We start from the raw sequence: 24,108 nt of genomic DNA, 5'->3' as shown, positions 1-24,108 counted from the left end.
AAAAACGACCATGTATAGTAAGGCGTTTTTAGCACCAAAAAACGACCATGTATAGTAAGGCGTTTTTAGCATGAAAAAACGACCATGTATAGTAAGGCGTTTTTAGCTAAAAAAAACAACCATGTATAGTAAGGCGTTTTTAGCATGAAAAAACGACCATGTATAGTAAGGCGTTTTTAGCAAAAAAAACGACCATGTATAGTAAGGCGTTTTTAGCACCAAAAAACGACCATGTATAGTAAGGTGTTTTTAGCACCAAAAAACGACCATGTATAGTAAGACATTTTTAGCTAAAAAAAAACGACCATGTATAGTAAGGCGTTTTTAGCACCAAAAAACGACCATGTATAGTAAGGCGTTTTTAGCATGAAAAAAACGACCATGGATAGTAAGGCGTTTTTAGCATGAAAAAACGACCATGTATAGTAAGGCGTTTTTAGCAATAGTAAGGCGTTTTTAGCACGAAAAAAATGACCATGTATAGTAAGGCGTTTTTAGCATGAAAAAAACAACCATGTATAGTAAGGCGTTTTTACGACCAGGCGTTTTTAGCACCAAAAAACGACCATGTATAGTAAGGCGTTTTTAGCACGAAAAAAACGACCATGTATAGTAAGGCGTTTTTAGCATGAAAAAAAACGACCATGTATAGTAAGGCGTTTTTAGCACCAAAAAACGACCATGTATAGTAAGGCGTTTTTAGCACGAAAAAAACGACCATGTATAGTAAGACGTTTTTATCACCAAAAAACGACCATGTATAGTAAGGCGTTTTTAGCTAAAAAAAACAACCATGTATAGTAAGGCGTTTTTAGCACCAAAAAACGACCATGTATAGTAAGGCGTTTTTAGCATGAAAAAACGACCATGTATAGTAAGGCGTTTTTAGCACCAAAAAACGACCATGTATAGTAAGGCGTTTTTAGCACCAAAAAACGACCATGTATAGTAAGGCGTTTTTAGCATGAAAAAAAACGACCATGTATAGTAAGGCGTTTTTAGCACCAAAAAACGACCATGTATAGTAAGGCGTTTTTAGCATGAAAAAACGACCATGTATAGTAAGGCGTTTTTAGCTAAAAAAAACGACCATGTATAGTAAGGCGTTTTTAGCACGAAAAAAACGACCATGTATAGTAAGGCGTTTTTAGCACCAAAAAACGACCATGTATAGTAAGGCGTTTTTAGCACCAAAAAACGACCATGTATAGTAAGGCGTTTTTAGCATGAAAAAACGACCATGTATAGTAAGGCGTTTTTAGCTAAAAAAAACGACCATGTATAGTAAGGCGTTTTTAGCATCAAAAAAACGACCATGTATAGTAAGGCGTTTTTAGCTAAAAAAAACGACCATGTATAGTAAGGCGTTTTTAGCACCAAAAAACGACCATGTATAGTAAGGCGTTTTTAGCATGAAAAAACGACCATGTATAGTAAGGCGTTTTTAGCATGAAAAAACGACCATGTATAGTAAGGCGTTTTTAGCACCAAAAAACGACCATGTATAGTAAGGCGTTTTTAGCATGAAAAAACGACCATGTATAGTAAGGCGTTTTTAGCATCAAAAAACGACCATGTATAGTAAGGTGTTTTTAGCTAAAAAAAAAACATCCATGTATAGTAAGGCGTTTTTAGCACAAAAAAAACGACCATGTATAGTAAGGCGTTTTTAGCACCAAAAAACGACCATGTATAGTAAGGCGTTTTTAGCTAAAAAAAAACGACCATGTATAGTAAGGCGTTTTTAGCACCATGTATAGTAAGGCGTTTTTAGCAAAAAACGACCATGTATAGTAAGGCGTTTTTAGCAAAAAAAAAAACGACCATGTATAGTAAGGCGTTTTTAGCATGAAAAAACGACCATGTATAGTAAGGCGTTTTTAGCACCAAAAAACGACCATGTATAGTAAGGCGTTTTTAGCACCAAAAAACGACCATGTATAGTAAGGCGTTTTTAGCACCAAAAAACGACCATGTATAGTAAGGCGTTTTTAGCACCAAAAAACGACCATGTATAGTAAGGCGTTTTTAGCAGAAAAAAACGACCATGTATAGTAAGGCGTTTTTAGCACCAAAAAACGACCATGTATAGTAAGGCGTTTTTAGCACCAAAAAACGACCATGTATAGTAAGGCGTTTTTAGCACCAAAAAACGACCATGTATAGTAAGGCGTTTTTAGCATGAAAAAACGACCATGTATAGTAAGGCGTTTTTAGCACCAAAAAACGACCATGTATAGTAAGGCGTTTTTAGCACCAAAAAACGACCATGTATAGTAAGGCGTTTTTAGCACCAAAAAACGACCATGTATAGTAAGGCGTTTTTAGCATAAAAAAAACGACCATGTATAGTAAGGCGTTTTTAGCACCAAAAAACGACCATGTATAGTAAGGCGTTTTTAGCACCAAAAAACGACCATGTATAGTAAGGCGTTTTTAGCACCAAAAAACGACCATGTATAGTAAGGCGTTTTTAGCAAAAAAAAACGACCATGTATAGTAAGGCGTTTTTAGCACCAAAAAACGACCATGTATAGTAAGGCGTTTTTAGCACCAAAAAACGACCATGTATAGTAAGGCGTTTTTAGCACCAAAAAACGACCATGTATAGTAAGGCGTTTTTAGCATGAAAAAACGACCATGTATAGTAAGGCGTTTTTAGCACCAAAAAACGACCATGTATAGTAAGGCGTTTTTAGCACCAAAAAACGACCATGTATAGTAAGGCGTTTTTAGCACCAAAAAACGACCATGTATAGTAAGGCGTTTTTAGCACCAAAAAACGACCATGTATAGTAAGGCGTTTTTAGCATGAAAAAACGACCATGTATAGTAAGGCGTTTTTAGCACCAAAAAACGACCATGTATAGTAAGGCGTTTTTAGCACCAAAAAACGACCATGTATAGTAAGGCGTTTTTAGCATGAAAAAACGACCATGTATAGTAAGGCGTTTTTAGCACCAAAAAACGACCATGTATAGTAAGGCGTTTTTAGCACCAAAAAACGACCATGTATAGTAAGGCGTTTTTAGCATGAAAAAACGACCATGTATAGTAAGGCGTTTTTAGCATGAAAAAACGACCATGTATAGTAAGGCGTTTTTAGCACCAAAAAACGACCATGTATAGTAAGGCGTTTTTAGCATGAAAAAACGACCATGTATAGTAAGGCGTTTTTAGCACCAAAAAACGACCATGTATAGTAAGGCGTTTTTAGCACCAAAAAACGACCATGTATAGTAAGGCGTTTTTAGCACCAAAAAACGACCATGTATAGTAAGGCGTTTTTAGCACCAAAAAACGACCATGTATAGTAAGGCGTTTTTAGCACCAAAAAACGACCATGTATAGTAAGGCGTTTTTAGCACCAAAAAACGACCATGTATAGTAAGGCGTTTTTAGCACCAAAAAACGACCATGTATAGTAAGGCGTTTTTAGCATGAAAAAAACGACCATGTATAGTAAGGCGTTTTTAGCATGAAAAAACGACCATGTATAAAAACGACCATGTATAGTAAGGCGTTTTTAGCACCAAAAAACGACCATGTATAGTAAGGCGTTTTTAGCACCAAAAAACGACCATGTATAGTAAGGCGTTTTTAGCACCAAAAAACGACCATGTATAGTAAGGCGTTTTTAGCACCAAAAAACGACCATGTATAGTAAGGCGTTTTTAGCACCAAAAAACGACCATGTATAGTAAGGCGTTTTTAGCACCAAAAAACGACCATGTATAGTAAGGCGTTTTTAGCATGAAAAAACGACCATGTATAGTAAGGCGTTTTTAGCACCAAAAAACGACCATGTATAGTAAGGCGTTTTTAGCACCAAAAAACGACCATGTATAGTAAGGCGTTTTTAGCACCAAAAAACGACCATGTATAGTAAGGCGTTTTTAGCACCAAAAAACGACCATGTATAGTAAGGCGTTTTTAGCATGAAAAAACGACCATGTATAGTAAGGCGTTTTTAGCATGAAAAAACGACCATGTATAGTAAGGCGTTTTTAGCATGAAAAAACGACCATGTATAGTAAGGCGTTTTTAGCACAAAAAAACGACCATGTATAGTAAGGCGTTTTTAGCATGAAAAAACCGACCTTGGCGTTTTTAGCACCAAAAAACAACCATGTATAGTAAGGTGTTTTTAGCACGAAAAAAACGACCATGTATAGTAAGGCGTTTTTATCACCAAAAAACGACCATGTATAGTAAGGCGTTTTTAGCACGAAAAAAACGACCATGTATAGTAAGGCGTTTTTAGCACCAAAAAACGACCATGTATAGTAAGGCGTTTTTAGCACCAAAAAACGACCATGTATAGTAAGGCGTTTTTAGCACCAAAAAAACGACCATGTATAGTAAGGCGTTTTTAGCACCAAAAAACGACCATGTATAGTAAGGCGTTTTTAGCACCAAAAAACGACCATGTATAGTAAGGCGTTTTTAGCACGAAAAAAACGACCATGTATAGTAAGGCGTTTTTAAGCTAAAAAAAACGACCATGTATAGTAAGGCGTTTTTAGCATGAAAAAACGACCATGTATAGTAAGGCGTTTTTAGCACCAAAAAACGACCATGTATAGTAAGGCGTTTTTAGCACCAAAAAACGACCATGTATAGTAAGGCGTTTTTAGCATGAAAAAACGACCATGTATAGTAAGGCGTTTTTAGCACCAAAAAACGACCATGTATAGTAAGGCGTTTTTAGCTAAAAAAAAACAACCATGTATAGTAAGGCGTTTTTAGCACGAAAAAAACGACCATGTATAGTAAGGCGTTTTTAGCATGAAAAAACGACCATGTATAGTAAGGCGTTTTTAGCACCAAAAAACGACCATGTATAGTAAGGCGTTTTTAGCATGAAAAAACGACCATGTATAGTAAGGCGTTTTTAGCACCAAAAAAAACGCTAGCACCAAAAAACGACCATGTATAGTAAGGCGTTTTTAGCATGAAAAAAACGACCATGTATAGTAAGGCGTTTTTAGCACAAAAAAAAAAAACGCTAACGACATGTATAGTAAGGCGTTTTTAGCATGAAAAAAACGACCATGTATAGTAAGGCGTTTTTAGCACGAAAAAAAACGACCATGTATAGTAAGGCGTTTTTAGCATGAAAAAACGACCATGTATAGTAAGGCGTTTTTAGCACCAAAAAACGACCATGTATAGTAAGGCGTTTTTAGCACCAAAAAACGACCATGTATAGTAAGGCGTTTTTAGCAGTCGTTTTTAGCTAAAAAAAAAACGACCATGTATAGTAAGGCGTTTTTAGCATGAAAAAAACGACCATGTATAGTAAGGCGTTTTTAGCACCAAAAAACGACCATGTATAGTAAGGCGTTTTTAGCACCAAAAAACGACCATGTATAGTAAGGCGTTTTTAGCACCAAAAAACGACCATGTATAGTAAGGCGTTTTTAGCACCAAAAAACGACCATGTATAGTAAGGCGTTTTTAGCACCAAAAAAACGACCATGTATAGTAAGGCGTTTTTAGCAAAAAAAACGACCATGTATAGTAAGGCGTTTTTAGCACCAAAAAACGACCATGTATAGTAAGGCGTTTTTAGCACCAAAAAACGACCAGAAAAAACGACCATGTATAGTAAGGCGTTTTTAGCACGAAAAAACGACCATGTATAGTAAGGCGTTTTTAGCACGAAAAAACGACCATGTATAGTAAGGCGTTTTTAGCACGAAAAAAACGACCATGTATAGTAAGGCGTTTTTAGCATGAAAAAACGACCATGTATAGTAAGGCGTTTTTAGCACCAAAAAACGACCATGTATAGTAAGGCGTTTTTAGCTAAAAAAAAAACGACCATGTATAGTAAGGCGTTTTTAGCACGAAAAAAACGACCATGTATAGTAAGGCGTTTTTAGCTAAAAAAAACGACCATGTATAGTAAGGCGTTTTTAGCACCAAAAAACGACCATGTATAGTAAGGCGTTTTTAGCACCAAAAAAACGACCATGTATAGTAAGGCGTTTTTAGCAAAAAAAAACGACCATGTATAGTAAGGCGTTTTTAGCAAAAAAAAACGACCATGTATAGTAAGGCGTTTTTAGCACGAAAAAAACGACCATGTATAGTAAGGCGTTTTTAGCATGAAAAAACAACCATGTATAGTAAGGCGTTTTTAGCACCAAAAAACGACCATGTATAGTAAGGCGTTTTTTGCATGAAAAAACAACCATGTATAGTAAGGCGTTTTTAGCACCAAAAAACGACCATGTATAGTAAGGCGTTTTTAGCACCAAAAAATGACCATGTATAGTAAGGCGTTTTTTGAAAAAACGACCATGTATAGTGCGAAAAAAACGACCATGTATAGTAAGGCGTTTTTAGCACCAAAAAATGACCATGTATATAGAGTAAGGCATTTTTAGCATGAAAAAAACGACCATTTATAGTAAGGTGTTTTTAGACAGAAAAAAAGACCATGTATAGTAAGACATTTTTAGCTAAAAAAAACGACCATGTATAGTAAGGCGTTTTTAGCACCAAAAAACATCCATGTATAGTAAGGCGTTTTTAGCATGAAAAAACGACCATGTATAGTAAGGCGTTTTTAGCATGAAAAAACGACCATGTATAGTAAGGCGTTTTTAGCATGAAAAAACGACCATGTATAGTAAGGCGTTTTTTAACCGAAAAAAAAGACCATGTATATTAAGACATTTTTAGCTAAAAAAAAACGACCATATATAGTAAGGCGTTTTTAGCATGAAAAAACGACCATTTATAGTAAGGCGTTTTTAGCATGAAAAAACGACCATGTATAGTAAGGCGTTTTTAAACAGAAAAAAAGACCATGTATATTAAGACATTTTTAGCTAAAAAAACGACCATATATAGTAAGGCGTTTTTAGCATGAAAAAACGACCATGTATAGTAAGGCGTTTTTAGCATGAAAAAACGACCATGTATAGTAAGGCGTTTTTAGCACGAAAAAACGACCATGTATAGTAAGGCGTTTTTAGCATGAAAAAAAACAACCATGTATAGTAAGGCGTTTTTATCATAAAAAAACAACCATGTATAGTAAGGCGTTTTTAGCAAAAAAAAACGACCATGTATAGTAAGGCGTTTTTAGCACCAAAAAACGACCATGTATAGTAAGGCGTTTTTAGCACGAAAAAACGACCATGTATAGTAAGGCGTTTTTAGCACCAAAAAACGACCATGTATAGTAAGGCGTTTTTAGCATGAAAAAACGACCATGTATAGTAAGGCGTTTTTAGCACCAAAAAACGACCATGTATAGTAAGGCGTTTTTAGCTAAAAAAAACGACCATGTATAGTAAGGCGTTTTTAGCACGAAAAAAACGACCATGTATAGTAAGGCGTTTTTAGCAAAAAAAAACGACCATGTATAGTAAGGCGTTTTTAGCACCAAAAAACGACCATGTATAGTAAGGCGTTTTTAGCACCAAAAAACGACCATGTATAGTAAGGCGTTTTTAGCACCAAAAAACGACCATGTATAGTAAGGCGTTTTTAGCACCAAAAAACGACCATGTATAGTAAGGCGTTTTTAGCACGAAAAAAACGACCATGTATAGTAAGGCGTTTTTAGCATGAAAAAAACGACCATGTATAGTAAGGCGTTTTTAGCACGAAAAAAACGACCATGTATAGTAAGGCGTTTTTAGCATGAAAAAAACGACCATGTATAGTAAGGCGTTTTTAGCACCAAAAAACGACCATGTATAGTAAGGCGTTTTTAGCATGAAAAAACGACCATGTATAGTAAGGCGTTTTTAGCACCAAAAAACGACCATGTATAGTAAGGCGTTTTTAGCACCAAAAAACGACCATGTATAGTAAGGCGTTTTTAGCATGAAAAAAACGACCATGTATAGTAAGGCGTTTTTAGCATGAAAAAACGACCATGTATAGTAAGGCGTTTTTAGCACCAAAAAACGACCATGTATAGTAAGGCGTTTTTAGCACCAAAAAACGACCATGTATAGTAAGACGTTTTTATTACCAAAAAACGACCATGTATAGTAAGGCGTTTTTAGCTAAAAAAAACGACCATGTATAGTAAGGCGTTTTTAGCTAAAAAAAACAACCATGTATAGTAAGGCGTTTTTAGCTAAAAAAAACAACCATGTATAGTAAGGCGTTTTTAGCACCAAAAAACGACCATGTATAGTAAGGCGTTTTTAGCACAAAAAAACGACCATGTATAGTAAGGCGTTTTTAGCACCAAAAAACGACCATGTATAGTAAGGCGTTTTTAGCACCAAAAAACGACCATGTATAGTAAGGCGTTTTTAGCACCAAAAAACGACCATGTATAGTAAGGCGTTTTTAGCATGAAAAAACGACCATGTATAGTAAGGCGTTTTTAGCACCAAAAAACGACCATGTATAGTAAGGCGTTTTTAGCACCAAAAAACGACCATGTATAGTAAGGCGTTTTTAGCATGAAAAAACGACCATGTATAGTAAGGCGTTTTTAGCATGAAAAAACGACCATGTATAGTAAGGCGTTTTTAGCACCAAAAAACGACCATGTATAGTAAGGCGTTTTTAGCACCAAAAAACGACCATGTATAGTAAGGCGTTTTTAGCATGAAAAAACGACCATGTATAGTAAGGCGTTTTTAGCATGAAAAAAACGACCATGTATAGTAAGGCGTTTTTAGCTAAAAAAAAACGACCATGTATAGTAAGGCGTTTTTAGCACCAAAAAACGACCATGTATAGTAAGGCGTTTTTAGCTAAAAAAAACGACCATGTATAGTAAGGCGTTTTTAGCACGAAAAAAACGACCATGTATAGTAAGGCGTTTTTAGCACCAAAAAAACGACCATGTATAGTAAGGCGTTTTTAGCTAAAAAAAACGACCATGTATAGTAAGGCGTTTTTAGCATGAAAAAAACAACCATGTATAGTAAGGCGTTTTATCAAAAAAACGACCATGTATAGTAAGGCGTTTTTAGCAAAAAAAACGACCATGTATAGTAAGGCGTTTTTAGCACCAAAAAACGACCATGTATAGTAAGGCGTTTTTAGCATGAAAAAACGACCATGTATAGTAAGGCGTTTTTAGCACCAAAAAACGACCATGTATAGTAAGGCGTTTTTAGCATGAAAAAACGACCATGTATAGTAAGGCGTTTTTAGCACCAAAAAACGACCATGTATAGTAAGGCGTTTTTAGCACCAAAAAACGACCATGTATAATAAGGGGTTTTTAGCACCAAAAAACGACCATGTATAGTAAGGCGTTTTTAGCACGAAAAAACGACCATGTATATTAAGACATTTTTAGCTAAAAAAAACGACCATGTATAGTAAGGCGTTTTTAGCACGAAAAAAACGACCATGTATAGTAAGACATTTTTAGCTAAAAAAAACGACCATGTATAGTAAGGCGTTTTTAGCACCAAAAAACGACCATGTATAGTAAGGCGTTTTTAGCACCAAAAAACGACCATGTATAGTAAGGCGTTTTTAGCACCAAAAAACGACCATGTATAGTAAGGCGTTTTTAGCACCAAAAAACGACCATGTATAGTAAGGCGTTTTTAGCACGAAAAAAACGACCATGTATAGTAAGGCGTTTTTAGCATGAAAAAAACGACCATGTATAGTAAGGCGTTTTTAGCACGAAAAAAACGACCATGTATAGTAAGGCGTTTTTAGCACCAAAAAACGACCATGTATAGTAAGGCGTTTTTAGCATGAAAAAACGACCATGTATAGTAAGGCGTTTTTAGCACCAAAAAACGACCATGTATAGTAAGGCGTTTTTAGCACCAAAAAACGACCATGTATAGTAAGGCGTTTTTTAGCACCAAAAAACGACCATGTATAGTAAGGCATTTTTAGCACCAAAAAACGACCATGTATAGTAAGGCGTTTTTAGCACGAAAAAAACGACCATGTATAGTAAGGCGTTTTTAGCATGAAAAAAACGACCATGTATAGTAAGGCGTTTTTAGCATGAAAAAAACGACCATGTATAGTAAGGCGTTTTTAGCACCAAAAAACGACCATGTATAGTAAGGCGTTTTTAGCATGAAAAAAACGACCATGTATAGTAAGGCGTTTTTAGCACCAAAAAACGACCATGTATAGTAAGGCGTTTTTAGCACCAAAAAACGACCATGTATAGTAAGGCGTTTTTAGCATGAAAAAACGACCATGTATAGTAAGGCGTTTTTAGCATGAAAAAACGACCATGTATAGTAAGGCGTTTTTAGCACCAAAAAACGACCATGTATAGTAAGGCGTTTTTAGCACCAAAAAACGACCATGTATAGTAAGGCGTTTTTATTACCAAAAAACGACCATGTATAGTAAGGCGTTTTTAGCTAAAAAAAACAACCATGTATAGTAAGGCGTTTTTAGCTAAAAAAAACAACCATGTATAGTAAGGCGTTTTTAGCTAAAAAAAACAACCATGTATAGTAAGGCGTTTTTAGCACCAAAAAACGACCATGTATAGTAAGGCGTTTTTAGCACCAAAAAACGACCATGTATAGTAAGGCGTTTTTAGCATGAAAAAAACGACCATGTATAGTAAGGCGTTTTTAGCACCAAAAAACGACCATGTATAGTAAGGCGTTTTTAGCACCAAAAAACGACCATGTATAGTAAGGCGTTTTTAGCATGAAAAAACGACCATGTATAGTAAGGCGTTTTTAGCACCAAAAAACGACCATGTATAGTAAGGCGTTTTTAGCACCAAAAAACGACCATGTATAGTAAGGCGTTTTTAGCATGAAAAAACGACCATGTATAGTAAGGCGTTTTTAGCACCAAAAAACGACCATGTATAGTAAGGCGTTTTTAGCACCAAAAAACGACCATGTATAGTAAGGCGTTTTTAGCACCAAAAAACGACCATGTATAGTAAGGCGTTTTTAGCATGAAAAAACGACCATGTATAGTAAGGCGTTTTTAGCATGAAAAAACGACCATGTATAGTAAGGCGTTTTTAGCACCAAAAAACGACCATGTATATAAGGCGTTTTTAGCTAAAAAAAACGACCATGTATAGTAAGCCGTTTTTAGCACGAAAAAAACGACCATGTATAGTAAGGCGTTTTTAGCACCAAAAAAACGACCATGCATAGTAAGCCGTTTTTAGCTAAAAAAAAAACGACCATGTATAGTAAGACATTTTTAGCTAAAAAAAACGACCATGCATAGTAAGCCGTTTTTAGCTAAAAAAAAACGACCATGTATAGTAAGGCGTTTTTAGCACCAAAAAACGACCATGTATAGTAAGGCGTTTTTAGCATGAAAAAACGACCATGTATAGTAAGGCGTTTTTAGCATGAAAAAACGACCATGTATAGTAAGGCGTTTTTAGCACCAAAAAACGACCATGTATAGTAAGGCGTTTTTAGCACCAAAAAACGACCATGTATAGTAAGGCGTTTTTAGCACCAAAAAACGACCATGTATAGTAAGGCGTTTTTAGCACGAAAAAAACGACCATGTATAGTAAGACATTTTTAGCAAAAAAAACGACCATGTATAGTAAGGCGTTTTTAGCATGAAAAAACAACCATGTATAGTAAGGCGTTTTTAGCACCAAAAAACGACCATGTATAGTAAGGCGTTTTTAGCACCAAAAAACGACCATGTATAGTAAGGCGTTTTTAGCACCAAAAAACGACCATGTATAGTAAGGCGTTTTTAGCACCAAAAAACGACCATGTATAGTAAGGCGTTTTTAGCAATAGTAAGGCGTTTTTAGCACGAAAAAAATGACCATGTATAGTAAGGCGTTTTTAGCATGAAAAAAACAACCATGTATAGTAAGGCGTTTTTATCATAAAAAACAACCATGTATAGTAAGGCGTTTTTAGCACCAAAAAACGACCATGTATAGTAAGGCGTTTTTAGCATGAAAAAACGACCATGGATAGTAAGGCGTTTTTAGCACCAAAAAACGACCATGTATAGTAAGGCGTTTTTAGCACCAAAAAACGACCATGTGTAGTAAGGCATTTTTAGCATGAAAAAACGACCATGTATAGTAAGGCGTTTTTAGCATGAAAAAACGACCATGTATAGTAAGGCGTTTTTAGCACCAAAAAACGACCATGTATAGTAAGGCGTTTTTAGCCCCCCCAAAAAAGACGATGTATAGTAAGGCATTTTTAGCCGCCCCCCCAAAAAAAAATGTATATGAGCTGTTTTTAGCCCGAAAAAAAAAATAAAAAATTGGGGGGCATCTTTAGCCCAAAAAATGACGAGTGTAGTAAGACGTTAGACGACGTAAGACGACAATGAGCTGACGGCTGACACACCCAACTCGCATCTTCAATCAGACTTGTTCTGCATTGGACGCATATTCCACAACGAAAAAGAAGAGACTATCCCCTGTATGGGATAATTTTGGGCAGATCTCTCCTAAAAAGGTAAACATTATAATAACCAGTGCAAATATACTGTATAATGTACAGAAAACAGGTTTTAAAGTGAGGATTCTTTCTTTAAAGTCTGAATTTTGAGATAAAAGTGAGAATTATGGCAACTTTTTTTCTTCGTTGGCCCTAATCTTCTTCTTTACATTTTGACCCCCTCTAATTCATGTCAGCATTTTAATCACTCTCTATATCATTACATTTTTTCCCACATGATGGCGCAATGGAACAAATGAGGCCTCATGGATGCTTTGGCCCACAAACAAACCTCATTGCTTCACGATGCCACATTTTACGATCACTAGTTTTTAGCTTGTGAAAAACGACCATGAAAAGTGTGGCGTTTTTAGCCTGAAAAAAAAAAATTACCATGTATAGTAAGGCGTTTTTAATCCGAAAAATATCCAACGATGTATCGTAAGGCGTTTTTAGTGAGAAAAATTCTACCATGTATTGAAAACCGTTTTTACCCCCACCAAAAAAAAAACAAAAACGACCATGCATCTTAAGGCGTTTTTAGCGGGGGGAAAAAAACAACACATTTTTAGAGGTTTTTAGCTCAAAAAAATTCTACCACGTATAGAAAGCCGTTTTTAGCCGGAAAAGTAGAAATGTGTTTTTAGCCCAAAAAAAAGACCATATATAGTGAGGCGTTTTTAGCCCGGGAAAAAAAATGGGCGTTTTAAAATTAAAAAAGGCGTTTTTAGCCCAAAAAATTTCGACCATATAGAGTAAGTCATCTTTAGCCCGAAAAAAAAAAAAACAACCTTAGGCATTTTGAGCCCGAAAAAAAGACCATATGTTATAGTACGCCATTTTTGACCGAAAGAAAATGACCATGTATATTTTTTTCATTTTTAGCCTGGAAAAAAAGACGAAAAATTGTACAATGTATACTATGGTGTTTTAGCTTGAGAAAACTATATATATATATAAATATATATATATATATATATATATATATATATATATATATATATATATATATATATATATATATATATAATTTTAAAATAATAATAATATATTATTATATTATATATACAGTAAAGTCTCGTTATATCTATATTCAAGGGAGTCCGAAAAAATATCGATATAACCGGGACTATCGATATATCCGATATCGATATAACGAGGCTTCACTGTATATTCAAATCCCATCTCAAAAGCCACCTATTTAAAATTGCATTTTCTGTGTTGTTTCTATTTATAATTGTATTTTATTGATTGTATTCTATGTATAATTGTATTTTATTTAGTATTGTATCTATGCTTGTCTGTGACTGTAAAGTGTCCTTGAGAGCTCTGAAAGGCGCTTGAAATATACAGTGGATGTGTGTGCGCACAACAAATGAATAGGTTAAGAGTTGAAATCGGTCAATCATATTATAATAGTTGGTTCAATTATTAGTCAAGTGTAAACATGGTAAGACAATTATTGCAAAATCTCAACAGTACAGTGATACCTCGGTTTACGAACCCCTTGGCTTACGAACCTTTCGGTTTACGAACGTTAAATTTATGAAAATTTTACCTTGGCATATGAACTTTTTTTCGAGATACACACAGAGCGCCACAATGACTGATGTGTCGTTCGTGAACGGGCCTGTTCTCCTAACAACAAAATGGCAGCTGACTGTTTTTGTCCTCTATTCCCCACCCCAGTCTTCGGTTAAAGCCACCTGATTGGTCAAGAACGCAGCAATGAGGGGGTGGGGCTACAGACAGAGAGAGTGAGGCTGTTAAACCTTAAAGAGACAGGCAGACGACAGAGAGAGAATGAGCAAATGGATAGAAAACGGTGAAATTTGGACTCGTTTCAACTTTGATAGTTCAAAGGCAGAGTGTAGACTGCAAGATTAAAATACCCCCTCAATCAGGCTCCACAAACAACCCGCACAAGGTATCATTACACTTGATGCAAAAAGCTATCAACCCAGCTCAACAGAACACAATTGATGAGGAACTAGATAAAATTATCGCAGAGAAAGCACCTACAAGGGATCATTCCTCAAGTTGGTGAAAAAAGAAGGCTACGTTCCTCATCAAGTGTTTAATGCTGAGGAAAGCGGCCACTCCATTCCATCAAGCCATCAATGACCATCACAAAGGTCAATAAAACCACTTTATTAAACCGTACAGTTTATTTATTTAATTATAACACCATAGCACATTTATTATACATAAAATAAGGTATATGTTGTGTAGTTTTAAAGGACAACCGACGTCTCCGGACAAGTTGTGTCCATAATTTGTAAAATGGATTCAAATGACTTCTACTGGGCATATTTTAATAAGATTCCACCGCATATAGCTATATTTTACATTTTAAGACTCGCTCTGAATATTCAGGAAGTCTTGTTTTTGAGTTGGTGACGAGTCCGTACGTGACGTCAGAAAAGGACCGCCTCCTGAACGTAAAAAAGACGCATTGTAGCGTCCTTCCATCACGTCAATGTATTTTGCTGGACTGTTTTTTTTAAACCCTTGTGTTACATCCAAAAGCTGCCAGCAGAGGGAGTCAAGCTCCATGGAAGGAATGTATCAGCCTGTGGAAACGGGCTGATTCATTCCTCACAGTAGCTGGTCACCATTTTTCTGCCTCTTTTTGGGTGAGACATTCCTCCTGCCCGTTTGCCTCAAAATGGCCCAAATAAATTCTTTAATCGATTGCAAACATGTATGCTTTGCTCATCAGAACTATTTGAATCATATTCATAAATGGATGTGTAACAAGAAAGCATATTCTCCGAATCTGAAGCCATTGTTTTGATTCACAAGCAATGCAAGACGTCTTGGCATGACGTCACGGACTGGGGGCGGGACTTTCTGAAAATTTGCAGCTCAATTTTTTGCAGATTTTGGACACTTTAAGTCATTTTTATTGGTGTTTTGCATTTGACTAAAAATATCATACTGCGTGTTTTGGGTATTTTAGATGCTATAAAACGTTTTTCTGATGTCAGTTAAAAAACAAAAAAGTGACGTCGGTTGCCCTTTAAGGCTTAGAAAATTAGAAAGTAGAAAATTATGTTTTATGAGGACTTGGGAACGGATTATTCTCATTTTAATGGTTTCCTATGGGAAATACATTTTTGGGATACACACTTTTCGCCTAACTTCGTAAGCCAAGGTATCACTGTATTTAGTTCACATTTTGTCACAGATATTACCAAGTTGACCCACGATTGGCTTTTGCAGGCAAGATCTGGCCCGCCGGCCTTGAGTTTGACACCAATGCCTTAATTTAAGACTTTTGCCGTGAATGACACCCAAAGAAAAAGGATTAAGACATTCTTCAACCTAGCCAGCCGCTTTTTGTATTTTGTGAAGCGGCTGGAAATGCTCTTGAATGCAAGCTCGCCCCCGCAGGCACGATCGCTGATCCTACACGCGGGGGCTTAAACCCGACCTCATGAGTGTGTAAACTAGTTGCCTTATTGCCAACAAAAGGCATCTTGGGGACGCGTTTCTTTTGTCTCGCGGGGGAATTATCTATCACCTTTTCTCAGTGAAATCTGCCGTGGATTGTCCTGCGTGCTACGGGAGGCAAAGGGATTAAAATGATGTGTGCTTGGCCCTCGGAACAAATGGTGAGGCAGGTCGGGCGGTAAGAACGGAGCCGGGTGGGGTAGGATTGGGTCGGGTGGTGGTGGGGGGGGAGGCGGGGCCAAGCGACACCCACAATTAAAGATGAACTTTGAGTGAACTAATTTATCTGCGGGTGGAGAAGGTGACGGGCTGCGCGGACTTCCCCGGTTAAGCTATAAAAAGGGCGCCTCACTCGGTCGAGCGACATTCACCTGAGCGGATTCGCTGCCGACGGCGACATGGCTTGGAGCACACTGCTGGCTACCTTCCTGTGCACCATCGTGCTTCCCGTTCTACTCTTTCTGGTGGCCGTCAAATTATGGGAAGTTTACATGACACGGGGTAGAGATCCGAGTTGCACCAGCCCCTTACCACCGGGGTCCATGGGGTTGCCATTCTTTGGGGAGACTCTCCAGCTCATTTTACAGGTAAGGACCGTCCCGTGTTGACATCAAAACGGCCCCACCGTTCTAATTACAACCGGCTCCATAGTTATTTATGTATTTATTTTAATGTGTTTTTATTCGCGGTGTTGTCCAGAGGAGAAAATTTCTTCGTATGAAGCGCCAAAAGTACGGTTACATCTACCGGACTCACCTATTCGGGAACCCCACGGTGCGAGTGACCGGCGGCGACAACGTGCGGCAGATTCTCCTCGGGGAACACAAGCTGGTGTCCGTCCAGTGGCCCGCTTCGGTTCGGACTATCCTGGGCTCGGATACGTTGTCAAATGTTCACGGAACCCAGCATAAAACTAAGAAAAAGGTAAAAAAAAAAGTTTCATTTAAAAAAGCGGTTTAGAAACTATTGAAATACTTTTCGTTCGACCAGGAAGTATATTGATGTAACGTCAGCAACACAATGTTAAAAAAAACTCCTGCTTTTATTCAAAAACAACTAAATGTAAGTATAGTTAGCATGAATAGTTAAAATCTATTATTTAGCGTGATATCCAAGAGTTGGGAGAAGGAGGGGGGGAATAAAAGTAAACTGAATTCCTGTTTCATCAAAATATCCTTGCATCTAATTGTGTAAGTACGCATTACAATTATGTAATCAGAATCAGAATCAGAATACCTTTATTCGTCCCGCAATGGGGAAATTTGCAGTCCACAGCAGCAATTGAAGAGGGATGGGGTTGGGGTGGGAGTGAAAGGATAGAAAACAAGATATTCTAAGCATAACAAAATAAAAAAATGTAATATTATGTTGACAATAATAAATGTACTAGGTGAATAAAAGTAACAGTATTTGTGCCACATACAATAAAATTGACCATCAAATCAAACATGAAACAGTCCTGGTTTCTCTCTAGGCCATAATGCGAGCGTTCTCCAGGGATGCTTTGGAGTTATACATCCCGGTCATCCAAGAAGAGATTCGCGCCGCTGTGAACGAGTGGCTGGCGAGAGATTCTTGTGTGCTGGTGTACCCAGAAATGAAGCGTCTGATGTTTCGCATCGCCATGAGGATCCTTTTGGGCTTCGAGCCGGAGCAGATTAGGACGGACGAGAGGCAGCTCGTCGAGGCGTTTGAAGAGATGATCAAAAATCTGTTTTCTCTACCCATTGATGTGCCATTCAGTGGATTATACAGGGTAAGGAAAAACAGGCTTCTTAGCCATAACCTGACAGATGGATGGAGATACTCTATTTACACTTCTTAATTCTTTTTTTTTTTTTTTGGTAGGGTCTCAAAGCTCGCAATTTCATCCATTCTAAGATCGAGGAGAACATTAAGAAAAAGATCCAGGAGTCACCAAAAGAATCCAAACACGGAGACGCTCTGCAGCAACTCATAGATAGCAGCAGTAAGAACGGCGAGACATTTAGCATGCAGGTAACATCAACATTGACGACCCCCAAAATTGGGATTTGGAGGAAGGAAAAAAATTAGAAAGAAAACAAAACAATGTTCATTGTCCGCAGGCTATTAAGGAGTCTGCTACAGAACTTCTATTCGGAGGGCATGAAACCACCGCCAGCACGGCCACCTCTTTGATTATGTTTCTCGGCCTCCACCCTGAAGTGATGGAAAAATTGAGGCAGGAGCTGACTGACAAGGTAATGTTATTGTAAAGCGGTTACATTTCCGTCGTCATAAATATCCTCAGCGCTCATCCTTTTGTGTTTAGGAGGAGCAACTGCAGAGTTTGAACATTGAGTCTTTGGAGCATTTGAAGTATACCGGTTGCGTGATAAAAGAGACATTAAGGATCAACCCGCCCGTCCCCGGTGGCTTTCGAGTGGCGCTGAAAACATTTGAACTCAACGTAAGTTCCAAAAAAAATCACCGGCGTATCTTCATTCTACTCACCAAATCCACGTTTGATCTTTCCAGGGGTATCAAATTCCCAAAGGTTGGAACGTCATCTACAGTATCTGCGACACTCACGACGTCGCGGATATCTTCCCCAATAAAGACGACTTCCAGCCGGAGCGCTTCATGACAAAAGCTTTGACGGATTCAACGAGATTCCAGTACATTCCTTTTGGCGGGGGGTCAAGGATGTGCGTCGGGAAAGAATTCGCCAAGGTTCTGCTGAAGATCTTTTTGGTGGAAGTGGTCACAAAATGTCACTGTACTCTGTTAAACGGGCCACCCATGATGAAAACGGGACCCACCGTTTATCCCGTGGACAATCTGCCAACTAAGTTTACTCACTACCTTCAAAATTAAGCGACTTTTTTTGATAGCGGCGTTGAACATCTTTTTTTTTGGGAAGCATTTGGATGTGTGGTGATTTTAATTTGTTGTTTTTTTTGCAATGGCTTGTACATTCTGTAAATATTGTATATATTGGTTCTGTGTACCGTATATATTGTGTATATATTTAAATATATTTTAAGATGAGATCCAACTAAACAAGAGGCACTATTTTACACCTTGAAACACTTTAATCGCTTCCGCGATGTATCTTTTACGGTGATGTAAATACTGTAGAATTTGCGATATAACTTTTTTTGTACCTTTTTAACGTCAAGTTATTTAAATGATGCTGTATCGTGTTCCCTTTTTATTTAATAAACAAAAATTCTGGTGAATAATTCATGTTTCAAATCGATTTATAAGTGTGCTTAACAGAAAACCGACTCGTTCTTGACGTGTCCAAACTTGATCTCTTGATGGGACTGAGAAATTAATTTAAGAATCTTAAATAAAATGCTGGTGGGGACCAAATAATAACAATAATACTTTTCATTTATAAGCACCTTTCAAAACTGTCAAGGTCACTTGACAGTCACAGGATACGCGTTCACTCAACCTGGAAGTGAAATAGATAGAAAGCTAGCTAGCTAATAGATAGCAAGTTAGATACCGAGCTAGCTAAATAGCTATCTTATAGATAGCGAGTTAGATACCAAGCTACCTAAATAGCTATACAGCTAATAGCTAGCTAGCTAGAAATATTGAGATTTCATTAATTTAATGTTTTTTTTCTCACCAAATTTAGTGGCCCCCGGACCGTGACTTTGACACTGTTATAAAAATGTAAAAAAGCTAGATGAATAGAAAGAGCTAGCTAGCTCAATCGCTAGCTACCTAGCGAGCTAGCTAGCTAGCTTGATAGATAGTTAGCTCGATAGATAGCTAGATCGCAGATTTCGGCTCCCGGACCTTGACTTTGACACCAGTGATGTAAAGGTAAAATGTAAAAAAGCGAGCTGAAAAGAAAAAGAGCTAGCTAGCTCACTCACTAGATAGCTAGCTCGCTAGATAGCTAGCTTAATCTAGCTTTTATCTTCACAAGGGTCACACGGATAGTGGAGCCTATCCCAGTTGTCTTCGGGCAGTAGGCCATCTTGATAGATAGATAGATAGATAGATAGATCACTAGATAGCTAGCTCGATAGATAGCTAGCTCGATAGAAATAATAAATAAATAAATCGAAATAAATAGACTACACCCCCTCCCACCGCCACCACCAGTAGTAGAGGCGCCTTCCCTGCCCCCGATTGCGTGTCTTGTGGGACCAAACCACAAAGTGAAAATACACAACTTACTTTTCGCAAGTCTAAAATCAAGTCGAATTCTTAGAACCAAATTGTGCCAATGGTTGCCACATGACCGCCATGGAGATGTAACGGGATTCTAGCATCGAACCATATGCTCCGATTTTAAGCCCAGCGGGCCTCACGCTATACATCCCATTTTCAATAAATGGAGAAGAGAAAGCAAATAAAGAGAGAATTCTGGAATCCATAGAAGAAGACCAAAAAAAAAAAAAAAAAAAAAAAGCGCGGAGGGGCTGATGACCCTGGCAGATGATCAGACTGAGGGTGAAACAGAGTTCAGACTGTGATCAGTTCAGTTTCAGGCCACTGAACCAACACAGACCTCCGGTGGAATAGTGGAAATGGTCCAGCGGCATGACTGGGAAGGCGCTCAATATGTCCTGAGTGTTTCAGTCATAAATCTCATAAAGGAAAAGTCATTTAATACGCTGATATGAAACAGCGATTTGATAGGACAAAATGTTTCCCGACAGGACCCAAACAGCCAACTAACTACTAACTTACCAAACGCATTGGTGTCCATCATGAAAACTACCCATGTGTCCATTTTCCGCCTTTTTATCTTCACAAGGGTCACACGGCTAGTGGAGCCTATCCCAGTTGTCTTCGGGCAGTAGGCAAAGGACAACCTGAACTGGTCACCAGCGCGCACAGGGCGCACATAGACGGATAACCATCCGTGCTCACAGTCATTCCGAGGGTCAGTTTCGAGTGTTCCGTTAACCTGCTATGCATTTTTTTTTTTTGAATGTGGGAGGAAATTGGAGTAGCCGGAGAAAACCCACACAGGCTCGGGGAGAGCATGCAAACTCCCCACAGGAAGGCAGGACCTATGTACTGTGAGGTCGACACGCTAACCACTGGATCACCAGACTGCCTCAAAAAATATAATAATAATAATAATAATAAAAATACTACTACTACTACTACAAACCTCTCAAGATGGAGGACACTGATTTGCTGTGGCGACCCCTTGAAGAGAGAAGACTACTACTACTACTAATAATAATAATAATAATAAATACCACGACTACTACTTCTAGTACTACTCCTGCTACTACTACTACTAGTACTACTACTACTACTACTACTACTACTACTACTACTACTAATAATAATAATAATAATAAAAACTAGTACTACTACTGCTACTACTACTACGACTAATAATAATAATAATAATAATAATAATAATAATAATAATAATAATAACAATAATAATAATAACAATAAATATGACTACTACTACTAATAATAATAATAAATACTACTTCTACTACTACTACTATTAATAATAATAATAATAATAACAATAATAATACAAATACTACTACTACTACTACTACTAATAATAATAATAATAATATTAATAATAAATACTACTACTATGACTACTACTACTACAAAAAAAAAATACTACTACCACTACTCCTACTACTGCTAATATTAATATTAGTAAAAATAATAACAAAAAATACTACTGTACTTATGCTGCTGCTACTACTGATGCTACTGGCGCTACTGCTACTACTCCTACTACTACTACTACTACTACTACTACTACTACTACTAATAATAATAATAATAATAAATACTACTACTATGACTACTACTACTACAAAAAAAATAATAAAAAATACTACTACCACTACTCCTACTACTGCTAATATTAATATTAGTAAAAATAATAAAAAATACTACTGTACTTATGTTGCTGCTACTACTGGTGCTACTGGCGCTACTGCTACTACTACTACTACTACTACTACTACTACTACTACTAATAATAATAATAATAATAATAATAATAATAATAATAACAAAAATACTACTAAAACTATTACTACTAATAATAGTAATACATGTAATAGCATTAATGCAATTATTACCACTAATATTGTTATTATTTTTATTAGTGTCATACAATCTAATGTTAGTATTATTATTTTTGTTGTCATTATTATTATTATTATTCGTCGTAGTAGTAGTAGTAGTAGTAGTAGTAGCAGTAGTACTTTTATTATTAGTAGTAGTATTATTGTTTGTATTATTGTTTGTAGTATTATAGTTAGTATTATTAGTAGTATTAGGAGTAGTAGTAGTAGTAGTATTATTGTTGTTGTTATTATTATTATTGGACTGAAATATTTGTCCCGGAAGGCCATATAGAATTTCCGCAGACACGTTCACGAGTTAGAGATTTTATTTTTCTTGCATCAAAACATCTAAATTGCGTAACGATTGTTTCATCACATTCCATTTCAAGGTTGTATTTGCCCCATAGTTTTTTCTCATAGTTGTCCGTATATACAGTACATATAGGCAAGCACACCAAAAGGCACGCTCACTGACGAAATGTGCTTTTGGCCTTATTTGCAAGTTGTTTTTCTTTCTGCATGCCATGGTGATATACCCGATGCCTCCTTCCACTCCATGACGACTACCTGGCATTGTATTCTTGTCCATGGCCCATGTTTATGACTGTGCTTCTTGCAATTATTGGATCGGCCATTGTTGAACTCTTGTTACTTTTGCAAGTCATTCTGGATACCAGTTTTAGCGTCATGCCAAAATTGTGACAGTAAATTGCCGCTGGCACCTTTATGTCCTGCTATCCTATCCCCGCAGGTCCGGCCCGTTGAACGATGTGAGTGAACTTTTCTGAACTTTGTCTCTAATTTTCACTCTAAAGCACATCACTTTCCTTCCATTGTTCCCTATTACTTGGTGAGGACAAAAAAATTTGTAGGGCATGACCATATATGTCCAAATTTGTGACTATGGTCATAAAAGACCATGAAGATTCTCTATCTCCTTGAATGGAATCATAATGCATGAACACAATCCACATTGCTGCTCCCTAACTATGGACGGTGCGTGAACAAGAAATACAGTGATACCTTGGTTTACGAACTTAATTGGTTCCCAGAAATTGTGTGTAAGGCAAAAAGTGTGTATTCCAAACATTAATTTCCCATAGGAAACCATTAAAATGAGAATAATTCGTTCCCAGGTCACTATAAAACATAATTTTCAACGAAATAAGCCTAAAAACTACACACAATATACCTTACTTTATGTATATTAAATGTTCTATGGTATTGTAATTAAAGAACTATATATATAATAAAGTGGTTTTATTTACCTTTGTGATGGTCGTTGATGGCTTGATGGAATGGATAGCTTTTTGCATAAAGTGTCTCAAGGAGCTCTGGGTTGTGCATCTTACAAGTTTCGATATTGCAACAGCAACACATGCACTAGAAACTTGATTAATAGCTGTTTCCCTTGCTTGTATGCTCTCTTCAAATTGTACAGATGGCTTGTGCGGGTTATTTGTGGAGCCTGATCGATGGAATATTTTAACCTTGCAGTCTACACTCTGCCTTTCTTTATATTTCCCACAATTTCACTTTTGTTTTTTTTTTTGTTTCAAGCTCTGTCGTCTCCCTTTTGTGTGGGTGTGTTTCTGTTTCTGTCACCCCTCCCTTCGCTCACTGCTGCGTGTGTCCTGCTGCGTGTTTCCCCTCCCTCCTCTACCACTGATCTTGTCCAATCACGTGCGGCTTTAACCGAAGACTGGGGGCGGGGAATAGAGGGACAAAAAGCCGGCTGCCATTTCAGGAGCTCCAAGAACCGGCTCGTTCGCGAATGACACATCACTTATTGTGGCGCTCCGTGTGTTTCCCCCAAAAAATAGTTTGTTTGCCAAGATTATATTCTAGCAAATGTAACGTTCGTAAGGTGAAAAGTTCGTTAGCTAAAGCGTTCGTAAGCCGATGCATCAGTGTAGTGGCAAAGAAAATAAAAGTAAGATAAACAAGTTCCCAGATTTTCAAAAAAGCTCAAATGTACTGCATGAAACTGACGAATAAGATCGAGAGAGATGAATCAATCTCTATGATGGATTCAAGAAATATTTTTAGTTTCTATTGTCACACAATTTCTTTTTGACTATCTTGTTTATTTCTCGAATTTGACTCCCCAAAATGACTCACCCATAAATGACAACCTAGTAACCGGATAAAATGATATTTCTGCGCTAACCGCTCTCAAAACGGTTTCGCGCTAGCTTAATTGTAAGTCAAACCGCTTA

The 24,108-nt window shown here is 37.2% G+C and overlaps 1 protein-coding gene across 1 annotated transcript; it reads left to right on the top strand.

The window, feature by feature from the left end:
• Positions 1-16,132: 16,132 nt before the first annotated feature.
• Positions 16,133-19,036, top strand: cyp26a1 (cytochrome P450 family 26 subfamily A member 1). The gene is made up of 7 exons (XM_089015962.1): positions 16,133-16,423; positions 16,536-16,760; positions 17,311-17,592; positions 17,685-17,834; positions 17,924-18,058; positions 18,130-18,267; positions 18,336-19,036. The coding sequence occupies exons 1-7, from the start codon at positions 16,235-16,237 to the stop codon at positions 18,672-18,674; spliced, it is 1,458 nt and encodes a 485-aa protein (XP_088872088.1). The 5' UTR covers positions 16,133-16,234; the 3' UTR covers positions 18,675-19,036.
• Positions 19,037-24,108: the final 5,072 nt, after the last annotated feature.

Source organism: Hippocampus bargibanti, linkage group LG15, assembly GCF_051943395.1.
Source record: "Hippocampus bargibanti isolate YZ-2025 linkage group LG15, ASM5194339v1, whole genome shotgun sequence".
Classification (NCBI taxonomy): Eukaryota; Metazoa; Chordata; class Actinopteri; order Syngnathiformes; family Syngnathidae; genus Hippocampus; species Hippocampus bargibanti.
The sequence above is the reverse complement of the archived record's forward strand: the minus strand, read 5'-3'. Positions and strand labels throughout refer to the sequence as shown.